The 12,838-nt window shown below is 36.5% G+C and overlaps 1 protein-coding gene across 1 annotated transcript in view; it reads left to right on the top strand.

The window, feature by feature from the left end:
• Positions 1-12,838, top strand: part of COG2 (component of oligomeric golgi complex 2) — a 28,640-nt gene that overhangs the window by 2,782 nt on the left and 13,020 nt on the right. The window contains exons 5-10 of the mRNA XM_029961611.1: positions 416-519; positions 1,753-1,861; positions 3,573-3,752; positions 4,780-4,904; positions 6,130-6,256; positions 9,847-9,986. Of these exons, the coding sequence (XP_029817471.1) occupies positions 416-519; positions 1,753-1,861; positions 3,573-3,752; positions 4,780-4,904; positions 6,130-6,256; positions 9,847-9,986 (785 nt within the window). The remainder of the gene's footprint in view (positions 1-415; positions 520-1,752; positions 1,862-3,572; positions 3,753-4,779; positions 4,905-6,129; positions 6,257-9,846; positions 9,987-12,838) is intronic.

Raw genomic sequence — 12,838 nt, 5'->3', positions numbered from 1 at the left:
TTATTTTACTTTTGTTTCCCAAAATATATATGTTTGATTTAGTTGGATTTCTTTTTAATTATAGTTGTTCTTGTTTCTGACTGTAGTAGTATATGCACTTATTGTGAATGGAATTGAAATACAGCTGTTTAATTTTTATAGGACGGGGGACACACTAACATTTGTCTTTGTGCTTAACTTTGAAAAAAATCAGGGATAAGAAAAGTTGTCCTTGGTCCATGACAAACGTTTGTGGAGTTTTATGGACTTATGTGAGCAATACTTCAACTGAGACATGACTCAAGTATTAAGATGAAGGGGGAAAACTTACACCAGGAAAAAACCCCAAAGAACTAAGAAACCATCCGAAATATCTTCTTTAGGTGATGTCAGTTGGGATTGGGGTCAGATATGGAAAATCTTTCTTTAATTACAGATGTGTGTCCTGAGACTTATTCATGTTATCCAGTCTGTTGAGAAAATTGAGAAGATTCTGCATTCCCAAGGCACTAAAGAATTGTCCTCATTAGAGGGAAACAGGTGAAAAAATATGTAATGTTCAGTTCTATTTGTAATTGATGGGACTAACTGAATTTCATAATGTTGCTGAAGGTAACTTTACAGGCATTAGGATATATTTTTAGGAATGTAACTCTGATGGAATAAATGACTGTAATTTTCTAGGTTTTAGTCTTTTGCCAACTAATCATTCACAGAACATGTAACTCAGACTCCAGAGTTCCAAATTACTGGTGTTGCTTTCGGTAAGCAACCTTTTGGAAGTTAGTGCAATAATTCTAGGTTTTTTTCTTGGACATTACTAATCTTGTTATGTCTGAAATACTCTCTGCAGTACAGTTTATTCCAATATCATTTGGAAGCGAAACAGAAAATAGCTTTTTTTGTTTTCCCTGATTATGTATAGCCAAAAGGACTTTTGCAAGAAAGCCAAAGGCAGGCAAGGCAAACATATAATAGTTTTGGTGCAAGGAAGTACAAATTCCAGTCAGACCTCTCCCTCTGCCTTTGCTGAGGACTGGAAGATGTCTTTCAGCCAATTTGGAATTGATGTACCAGTCATGCCCTTGAAATGCTTGACTGGGATACAAGTGCAACTTCAGCTAGAGGGAAGAGACAGTGTAAGACTGTCACTTCAGTTTATTGTGCTGGATCACATAGTGATGGGGGGAGCTGTACAGAAAAATATGTTGATACCTAGAGGGACAAAGCATAAGCAGATGTTTTCAGTCAGAGTGAGGCATTTTGCAGAATTATGTTTGTAAGCAAGACGGAACTTGAATGGCTGAAAATTTGGCTCATTATTGGGGCTGTGTAGATGGTAGGACTGTTTCTCTGGAGATAACTGTCATTAGTTTTACTGTATGACAGAAAGGGAAATAAGAAGCAAATCTGGATTGTGAAAGTCATGTAGTGCAGTTTCTGAGCTCTCTTAAGGCTGACTTTCATGTGATAAGCAAAACTACCATGTAGAAAACAATGCTTCATACTGCTGAGGCAAGAGCTTATGTACCTCTGAGCTTCTGTTTCATCCACTTCATATGTTGACAGCTGCAAAACAACTTTAATCATGTAGTGTGTTCCAGATCATTATTGCATGATTGCAGTAAGTCTAGTAGTACCTATCAGAATTCAAAATATTTAGATTAAACCACAAAAATTGAGGGAGAGCACTATCCGTCTGCTACAGGTGAAAGTGAGTTAATTTGAAAGGATCTAACTGTGTATTCTTGTTTTGTATCATCTGTCTTCTAGTCCACTTTTAACTGGACAAGTTTTAGAGAGAATTGCCACAGAATTTAATCAACTACAATTTCATGCAGTACAAAGCAAAGGAATGCCCCTTTTGGACAAAGTGAGGCCAGTAAGTATTACACGATAGCAAGGTTAACACTTGTAGAGTCTGCACAACTGATATAATTGGAAGGCAAATGCCTGTTTCCACAGAGTTTTATTGAATTATTTTATGGGGAAAATGGGTTTCACGAGGTCATTTTTATCAGTTGACTAGAACTATTCCTTTTTTTTTGTGGATTTATTCCTTGTTTGCTAACTTCTTTAGGATAAATTACTTAGAATAAGAGTAGGAAATATGACAGAGATTTCTGTCAACCTAACAAATCTTGCAGTTTGTCTGCTTACTGATACTGAGGCCTCATTCTGGAGATTTATGTTGGTTTTGTTAGCTGCAGCGTACAGACCAGAATATAAATGGAATGTGCCTACACAGTGGCTGGCTTGAATATATATTCAAGTTTGTCTTTTCATTAAATTACTCTGACCATTCAGATCAGTATACTAATCTCCCCAATATCCTGTTTGTGATAATTATCTAATGCAAAAAATTAATTGATGGTTTGGTGGCGTTTTTTCTTCTATCCATTCAACAGAGGGAGGGAACAAATGAAAACTGGTGCTTAAAGGGAGGTAGGAATATGGAGATGGGGTAATGCTTTAGGCTGATTAGCGTGGAGGTGTCATTCTTGATGGCTTTTGAGCTAGTAAGGTAGTTCATAGTTCCAGTTTCTCTATTATATGCCTATGCCTGTTGGCAGTATAAACTTGTTTCAGCTCAAGATGTCCATTGGTACCATGTCGATTCATGGACAGTTTACAGGACTGTTCTGGCCATTGAGTTATCAAACTTGGATAATAACATGAGTAAGGGCGAGCAGCAGAGAAGTGTATGTGGTGGGAGAACATTTGTCATGTAACTTCCTTAATGATGTTTGGCAGGACTTTTGTCCTGTACCTGTTAAGGGTTTTCAGAATGTAGGTTTTATGACTAATCAGTGATTGGGTTCCTGACTTTGCATGTTCAGTACAAATTCTGTGGAATCATTTTAGGATGGATGGACACAATAGAGCATGTAAAAAGGCAGAAAAGAAATTCTTCTGATTAAATTGATAGTTCAGATGAGACTACATTAATGTGTGTTGCTGAATTTGCATCAAATACAGAGTTGTAAGGACTGTCTTGGGCCAGGAGTGTATCTGCAGGTAGTGTAGCAATGAGTTGGATCTAGTGGGAAAGGAGATCAGGAAAAACGGTTAACAAAAGAGAGAATGTATGTAGATTTAACCCTTTTTCTTTTTTTTTTCTTATTGCTAGTGTCACTCATTGTCTTTGGTTTGCAGTAATTTGACAAATAATGTTGGGAACACACTGTCTTTTTAGTCTGACAGTGAGGGATAAATGCTACAGTTGTTATCTCTGGTCACTCATTGTAAATCTTTTGTTTGTTGTCACACACAGTGGTTCAGTTGAACAAGGAACAATTATTCACCTATTTCCTCTGAATTAAATGGACCTTAGATAAGTTACCATGTAACTTACAACATATAGAGGAAAATAAGCCTTTAGCCTTATTATAATAAACACTGTGTTAAACAGCATCAGTAGTGCATTAAGTCTGTGTTCATGTTCATTAACTGCCAGTTGTCAAAACTTTGGCACCTTTCAAATGAAAATGGAAAGCTGAGTTAGGTATTTCTAGACAGATTTACTTCAACAATGATGGCAAGGCTTTGCTTTTGTTTTTATTACTCTTTTATTATTTTGTTTCTCTTCATAGCGTATAGCTGGAATAACAGCTATGTTGCAGCAGTCTCTGGAAGGGCTGCTCTTGGAAGGCCTTCAAACTTCAAATGTTGACATAATACGCCACTGTCTTCGCACTTATGCAACAATTGATAAAACACGAGATGCAGAGGCATTAGTTGGTCAAGTGCTTGTAAAACCTTATGTAGATGAGGTAAGATAAAGTAAAAAATCCCAGCTGATTTGCAAATGTGCTTATTTTTCATGTTAACCTCCAGGTTTCAGTAGCAGCTTCAAAATACCTTTGTGGAGAGAGCAGGAGAACTGAGCGCCAACAAAATATCATTGTCAATTTGTTTATTGTTGCTATTTAATAAAAAAAAGATGGAAGGATTCTCTTACCTGCCTGTTACCAATTTCAGGTTATATCCAGTTGGGATTCTTCTTCTTATCTACATTTTTCTTGGGCTGAGGAATGAAAAAAACAAACCCATCCCCTTAAGGACAAAATTCCATTGGGTGCTTGCTAATGCTGTAGCAACTGCTACAGTGGAGGACAGGTCATTTTCCCCTAGGTTTTCTCAGTGTCTTTTCTTTCACTAGTTTTGCACCATTCTGCTTGTTTATGCAGCAAGAGGCAAAAGCGTTTAGACAGGTGGAAGAATACCAATAAACAAGCTATTGTTCTTTTCCTTTGTTGTCCAATTACTGTCTGCCTTCTCTTTATGGCAGAGATTATCCCTTTTCCCTGGATATGAGATACTGTCCAGACAAACTGCTTTGCCAGTTGCATTAAAGGCTTAGCTTTGTCACAGAAGTTTCTTGGCTTTGGCTTGCCTGTATTTGGAATTGGACCAACAACCTCTACATTTAGAAGAAATTTTTTACTTTATTCTGAGGTTTGATTAGCTTTTGTCAGTCAGTTGTTTAACTTCACAGTCTGCTTTAGGTGACAGTGATGTGACAGTGAGTTGGGAGCCAGACACAGTGACTAACATTCAAAAGCAAAGAGCACGTTACCATTCTTGGGGCTAGTCTTGGCAGTAAGAGTGCTGCACTAAAGGAAGTAATAATTCAAGCTGGCAAGTTGTACTTGTAAACTCTAATATAAAAAAGTAATATACTGACTATCCAAATATTTGAGTTTATAGTGTTAGGAGTTTTGAGTGAGTAACTGAATCTTATATTACAGCATTTTATATTCACTTTTCTGACATTTAACACTGAACTCTTCCCAACAGGTGATTGTGGAACAGTATGTGCAATCTCATCCTAATGGCCTGCAGGCTATGTACAATAGACTGTTGGATTTTGTTCCTCATCATTGCCGTCTCTTGCGTGAAGTAACAGGGGGAGCTATTTCCAGGTGAATATCTTGGGGGTTTCTCTCAGTTGCACTGAAATGACAACAATTAATTTTGAAATGCTTTGCATTATTAGCTTTCACGCACTAATGACTTATCTGGACTTTTCTGAAGATTTGTAGTCAGGTTTGATTTCTCTCTCATGTCTGTGTTTTTCAAAACATAACAGTGAACAGACTTTCTTGGTGCTATGGCCCAGACCTTCAGAGGAAGGAAAAACAATCCTGTATTTCAGTAGTAGAAGTGAGTCCAGTTCATAATATAATGTGTCAGATAAGTTGGTTTTTTGAACCCATTAAATATGATTTTACACTTCATCCAAGGAGAAGAGCATATAAGTTCAAAAGTTATTGAGTTGTCAGTGCACATCAGAAAAGTGGGAATGATCCCCAAAGGTTTCACTGATTTATCACATGTTCTGAAACTATAAGTTTAATTGATTTGTGCTTACACTGTCTTCTCTGAAAGTGCTTAATTCCTTATGCAATTTAATTGCCTGTTTTGAAGTTTAAATAATTCAGGTCTACTGAATTGTATCCATTTATTCATCTGTTTGCAGGCTGGTTAAATAGTAGACTGCTGTAATTAGCAGAACCATGGATGTAGCCCCTAGGGACTGCAGAATTACTTTTCTAGTTAGTCATCCATTGCTGAGCTTTTTATGACTCCTAATTTTTAGTAACATTGCAATTCTCTTAATCCCTCAGCAAGTGTTAATCTCTCTTCTTAATGGAATGTTTCCACTCTGTACTGTGGTGTACTGAACTGGTATTGAATGCTTTTATCTCTTCTGCTCTCAATTTATATGTTTTCATAATCAGGGTGGCTTTTAATCTTTTGCTTTGAACACAATATCATGTAGAAATACAGCTTAGAACAATGAGGAAAAAGTTCTGCTTCTTTTCATTACATTAGTCACATTACTTTTACTCTGTAGGAGTTCTTAGCTGAAATGTGCTCATTTTCCAGAACACCCTTGCAAGATATATAACTGATAAATTTTTTAAAACACTTTGAGAGTTATAAAAAATACTTTGGATTTGATGAGACTGTGGAATTGGATAAGAAACCTCACAGGAAGAATAGTTTAAGGGAATCTGCATAACTATGTAAAAAAAAAATTACGTTTTGTCTAGTTCAGTGCATGTATTTTTTTAGTTATCCCTACCTCGAATTAGAAGCCTGGTGATAAAATATAACCATGGAATAATTACAATTTGTTTTCAGTGCAAAAGCAGATATTGTTCCTGGATATGATTTCTTAGTGAATTCGGTGTGGCCAGAAATAGTACGTGGTTTGGAAGAGAAATTGCCATCACTGTTTAACCCTGGAAACCCAGATGTGTTTCATGAGGTAATTAATTTTATTTTTTTCCATTTCTGATTTCTTTGACACACACAAGAATTAAATGAGTCGTGTTCTCTAGTTTTTTCCCCTCTGCTTTTTTTGTGTAAATTCATGTTGTCGCATGGCTGAAAGAAGAGGTTATCTCAAATCACTTGACTCAGTTTTTACAGGAATTAATTCTCCCCTGGAATTTGTCAGAAAAACTCACAGAGAAGTTATTGGAAGCCATTTAGTCATGTGAATTAATATTTGTTTTGGCAATAGATGTTCTTTCATAATTGCAGAACTGCAGCATAATTGGAGGTGGGAGTGGACGACTCCAGTGTTCGCCCAAGTCTAGGACTCCTGTATAGCAAGGGCTGTCATGTTAATTAGATACCTGGGTTACAATTTGTTCTGCACTAGGGGAAGGTTAAAAAATTTCTTTGTTTCACTTGCTTGTTTTAGCTTTTGCTCTCCTACAGTACTGCAGATTATGTTGTGGTTAGAAATACAAGTCACCTAAAAGAAACAAAAATAGCTGGAGATCGTGCCATCAGGTTTGAAACATAAAAGTAGTATTTTCTGTGGTATCACAATCAGCTATGAAGCAAGCTTAGATTAAATAATGAATTTAAAGCACTTGTCACTCTTCTATTTTCTTCACTGGCAGCAGTGCTCTGCCTCTAAAAGATCATCTTTTACTAATGGTGAAACAGATTTCTTGGTCTAGTATGAATATTGTCTCTGGCAGTATTTTATTAGAACGTCACAAGTAGAAAATATGAGCTTTCTGCTTTTCCTCATGTCCTGTCTGCTTGTATTTAACCATGATTGCTGAAAAAGTGAATTTTTTTTTTCCTTGCAACTTGACTTGTGATTAGCACGAGACATTTTATTTTTAAGATGGAGATGGGAAACAGTTATAAATTGTCTGCAGAGGTCATCTTAGGCAGTTGACTTAGGGAAAAGCCTTGCTGGTGCAGGTTTATAAGGCATGTGATTCTTCCTGTGTTCATGCTAAATTGCTTTTACTAAATTCTTATTTTTTTCTTGGAATTTAAGATCTCTTTTTGTACAGATTGAATAATTGAAAGCAGGCAGGCATGACAGTGAATGTCTGCAGAGCTGGCTCTGAATAAGAAGCAAATTAAATGAATGTTGAAGAAAGTTGCCATGCAAATGACACTATAGTGTGTTCCCCCTCCCTCATGACAACAGTTTACCATAAAGCTTCAGTCACTATTCAAGCTTTCACCTAATGCCCTGCATGCTGCAAGTCATGAGCCTTTTGGTGTTCTGTGCTGCATGGTCTACCCAGGAAAGTATTTTAGCTTCAGAAAAGCTGGGTTTGCTTGTAAGTCTGTCATCTTTTATTGCACTGATATTGACCAAAAATGGCATTGCATTATTTTAAAAAACAACCTACTATCCAAAAAAACCCATAAAAAACCCAGCATCCACCCATGACTTACCTGAAAGTCATGTAGTAAGTCTAAAGTACTTTCCAGACTGCTTTTGACTACTTAAGTGACTCAGAGGCATTAAAATAATTAAAATATTTTACCTAAAAATCAACATGAAGTTGAAATGCCAAGTGTAAAAATGCCATTATACCTACCTGAAGACTAATAGTTCTGAGTTAAGAGGGAGAAAAAAACCCTTTAAAATTGTTTTTGCACTGCTCATGAGCCAAGTAATGCAACAGAGATTTTAGACAGTTATCTATCTCTGTTTGCTACATTGATAGAAATGCAGAAAAGTCTTTCACCAGGTTTGTTTGCATATGTTTATGTGTTTAGGTTCAATGCTGAAAAGTTTGAATATGCCATATTACCTGCATCAGGTTTTTAGATGTAGAGGAGAGAGGGGAATGGAAACATTTATTTTAAATCCTTTAGAAATCAGACTGGCAGCATTATGTATGTTAAAATAACTATTTATTTGTGCAGGGTTGGGGTTTGGTTTTTTTTAAGTTGTTTCAGGTTGATGTGCCCTTATTTCTAAGTCAGATTTGTAGATTTACAGGTATTTGGAAAGAATACTTCTTTTATCCCTAAAGGTTCATTTGAGATTAAGTTTAGGTTCCTGTGTTTGAATATTGCTCCATTTTGGTTCCTAATTTAAATAACTGTGCAGTTAACAATCCAATCCTAGAAGCAGAAAAGGGAAACAATCTTGCAGATCTCCTGGACATAATAGTATCATTAACTAGATAAATGTATCTTGAGTTGTCTTCTATTTTGAAAGTGATAGGTCTTTACAGAGTGTTTGATTTATATCTCTGATTTAAGATAGCAGAGCATTAACAGATTGTTTACCTTTTTACAGTGCTGGGTTTGTTATCTAAAAAGGAGGCTTGAAAGAGCACTAATCTGTCATTCATTCTGGATCTAACTCCCGAACCTTTTATGGGTCCATTGTGTTATAAATACAACCAGGTTAGCAGAAAAGTAGTTACCTAAAAGCTTTTGTGTGCATTTTTCAGAATACTACTCCTTACAATGTTCTGCTGCTTCATAAGAGGCAAAATCACATCACTCCCATTGTGCTCTGGATTGTGGTAAAAGCCTGGCTGCTACAGCCCTGCTGCTGCTCTTACTGCAGTGAAGTCAGAAGCACTGAGAGATTCGGTCAGGCTTATTTCATTAGTTCAGCAATGGCTTAATAAGAATGTATGATAGGTTTTATGGCTAATTCCTATTTTTATAACTAGAAGAAACTTGCACAGAAGCCAAACTGTTTTTCATTCCACAGAAATAATTTTAACTGTAGCTGTATTTTGATTTTAAATTTATTTACAGAAGGTTTGTATTCTCTTAGCAAGGTCTATTTTATGTGAAAGAACTTTTTTGGTACTATTTTATTTCCAGTTTTCACTCAGATATTTGGCTTTCTGCTTTGTTCATGATTTATTATTTCATTATTTTCAGTGCATTAATAAGTTACTGTTGAGAGTAAGTCCACAGTGTATTTGGGGATTAATATAATTTTTTTTCACTTGCAACCAACTTAATACTATTTGTAAATATCTTATTAGAAGTATACACTAGATGAAGTTAGTTTGTCTGAAATTGTTTGAATCTCTTCTGCAAATCTTTGGTATTTGCAAAACATTTTTAGAGAAACAGATTTAGAAATTCTTATAATACAGGTCCTGTGTAACAGGCAAAAATATCATGCTTCCATTCTCGTGTGTGTTTGGCTATGTGTGCTTATGAGTTTCATTCCTGATTACTTCTGTTTGTTTATCTCCTGCACCTGACTCTGTTCCTAGTTCTGTGGAGCACTGTTGTTCCACCCCAGTGACTGAGCTCAGAAGTACTGCTGCATCTCTCTGATCCATTCTGCTTGTTCAATGTGCTTGGACAGTTCTATGCTTTTTCGAAGTGACCCATGCTAGCTTTCCTTACTGGAGAGAAACACCTACTAGTTAACTGGTTTTGGTTTTGTTGCAGTCCAGGATTTTAGCCTTGTGTGATTAGATGATGGGCTGTCAGCCCACTCTTAACCTCGACCTTAACTGTAGCGTGATACAAGAGTTCTGCTGAATGGGTGGTATCCTGCCTTGGTTGCTGGGCCCCTGTGTGTGATCAGAATGCTCTTTCTTTCTGCAGAAGTACACTACTAGTATGGATTTTGTACAGAAATTTGAACGACAGTGTGGCTCCCAGGCCAGTGTGAAACGGTTAAGATCTCATCCCTCTTACCACAGCTTTAACAACAAATGGAATTTACCTGTATATTTTCAAATAAGGTTGGTATGCATGTTTTTTTGTTCACTCTTTCGAAAACAGTTTAGTCACAGCAAGATGATCTGGCTTACAGTCAGATCTCCTCATTGTTCAAAGTTTCACTTGTCAACAAATCATAGTAGAAATCAAACTAAGAATTTAATTACTAAGTCATGTAACTGTTATATATCTTTCTGCAATTTGGCGAAATCACAACCTACTGTTCTTCGATAAGGTATCGTGTTGTTACAGCAGATTTGATATTCTACTCATAAGACTTTGGGGACCAGATCTAAATAAGTCTTGAACTCTTGTTTCAAATTCTTTTTTGCCAGTGTCCCTGGAACTAAACTGTATGTTGAAAGGCGCTACTTGTGCAAAATCTAGAGGAATACTTACTGTGAGGGAAGTCTTTCTTCTTAGAAGTACAGAATTAAAGGACTTGACAACTTGTAGATTTTCCAGATCTAGCCACATTTCTGACATCCTTTTTTTCTCACAGGATGTAGTCTTTAAAGTGCTGGGGTTTGTAGCATTGCCTTCCCAAAGATTGCCCTACTATTCCCTGTTTCTGAGGAGCTAAATAATAACTTTTAGCTTATTTTTCCAGCAGGTCTGATGTAGCTGTAGCACTGCCTTTTAGAGACCTTGCAACTAGAAGAGAGCAGAGAGACACAAGAAAGCCCTGGTTTAATTCTAGTAATGTTAGAATTTTAATTAACAAAATAGAATGTAAAACTATATTTTTAGAAAGTGTAGTCTACATGTCTGATTGTAGGGCTGGATACCAAGCCTTCAAGCAAGGAAGACATCCATTGATGACTTGAGTGTGCCATGTATGATCTCTCTTGGTCCAAAGCCTTCTGACAGTCTCTTAAAAAAAAAAAAAAGAGGGAAGAGAAATTGATGCTTATTTTTAGCCTGAATCACTTGAGTGATCTTGTTTATTGCATGGTTCTGTAATTGGCAGTAACCGTACCACAGTCACATTTATGCAGGTTCTTTAATCGAGGATAAATCTACATTTCTGCTGAAAAATTCCATCCAGCAATCTTATGAGTGGTGCAGTTAATGGGGCTGGAGCATGGGGCTGGGAGCAGGGCCTTAGTGTTTTAGTGATTCATGGTGTTTGGTAAAATGGTAGTCACAGCACCTGATATCCTGGTTTGGTTTTTTGCTTGCACATCTGTTCCCACGGCTGTGAACTGATGAGGCTCTGTTACTCTGGGCAAAAAAAGGCCAACGTTCAACTCCAGTCCATTTCCCCAAACCATTAAATTGTGCAAATACTCCTGCTGGCCCAAGGGAAAGGGCAGCAGTTCTCACTACAGTAGTGGTGTGGAGTGCTCAGACTAAAAGTGTCCATGGAACTGTAGCCATTATGAACCTTTTAACAAATATGTCATTAACAGGTCTATATGTCTGCCCCTTTTGTTTGAAAGTGTAACTTTTCTAATAAGAGACCACTTAATCCCACTTTTATACTCTTGCTCATAAAATTGAAATGGAGCTTCAGCATATTCTTGCTGTTCAAAAATGATTCCCATTAGGCATTCTGAGCTCTGATTGATTAAAGAACTTTTAAAAAATCATTTTCCTGTAAGATTACTGTAAATCTAAATAGTGCACTATTTCGATAAATGGTTGGATAACAGCAACCGGTTCATCTTTCACCATATTATTGCTTTTTATTGGAATAATCTCATAACTTTTGGAAGTACCCATTTAGTGCAAAATTTTGCCCTTTAGTGCAAAATTTTGCAAATAATGTGACATATTCATTATATATATATTAGGGAAACTTTTTACTTGACGTATATTAACATCCTTTAAGTCATACAAGATTTTTATTGAACTATTATCTCACAATATGACATTTATAGTTAAGATTTGGGGTTTTTCTTCCCTTTTCAATTACAGAAATTACCCAGAAAAATCAGCCACCACTAAAACCTTTACAAATGATCCTTTGAGGAAAAGATGGATGTTCAGGCACTTCTTCTTTAGCAGTGCTGGCACAAACAGCCCCAGTAACTCTTTCCTGTACCATTCTTTCAGTTATGTCAGTCCAACTGGTTGTGGAGCTGTAGTGAACCCCACATTGGGGAAATTTTTTTTGTATGTCAGAAACATTCAGGAAAAATTCTGTCATTGTTCAAAATCTTATTCTGTTCTCTAATCCTTTTCACCATAAGACTGAAAGACACTGCTCTGGTGGTGGAGGCAGTGCATAGGCAGAAATGAGGTTTTGAAGCCGTTTCACAAATGTGCTTAGTTGCTAAACATATCTTAGTCCATTAGGAGTTTGAACAAGAAAACCCAGGTGGGCCCCTGTTCTGATCTAGAAATGACAGTTAAGAAGCTATAAGAGAAACCCTACAGGTTCATAATTAGTAAGTTTGATAGAAAGGCTTACAGAGTTACTATGATGGACATAAAAGCAAAAAAAAAGGGAAACCAATGACAATAGAACTTTCTGTAAGGGAGCTTAAAATGATAGTGTTATTTCAGTGCTTGGAGGGAAAACCTGGTTAAAGAAGGATTTTTGGCAGCTCTAACTTGGCAGTTTTTAGAGGAGGTAAATGCTGTGTTGTTTATCCAATATGCATTAAATATGGAAAAATATCAGAGGTTTTAATAATAACTTATGCTGTTATAATTCACCTAAAAATTGTGAAGGTGTGATTTTTTTGTATTTTTTTTTCTTCTTCAAAGGGTGAATTTTTTAAAAAAGAGGGTCAGGGTATCCTGTGAGGAACTATTGATTTGTATTAGGTACAGAATTGTTTGCAGAACCTTATGCTTCTGTTCTTTAACAAACATGTAGAAAGCTGGAGCCTCCAGTGTCACATGACATATGTGAAGGTCAGCTAAA

Source organism: Manacus vitellinus, unplaced genomic scaffold (genome assembly GCF_001715985.3).
Source record: "Manacus vitellinus isolate BGI_N305 unplaced genomic scaffold, ASM171598v3 scaffold_37_pilon, whole genome shotgun sequence".
NCBI lineage: Eukaryota > Metazoa > Chordata > Aves > Passeriformes > Pipridae > Manacus > Manacus vitellinus.
Note: the sequence above shows the minus strand (reverse complement) of the source record. Positions and strands in the feature narration are given on the sequence as shown.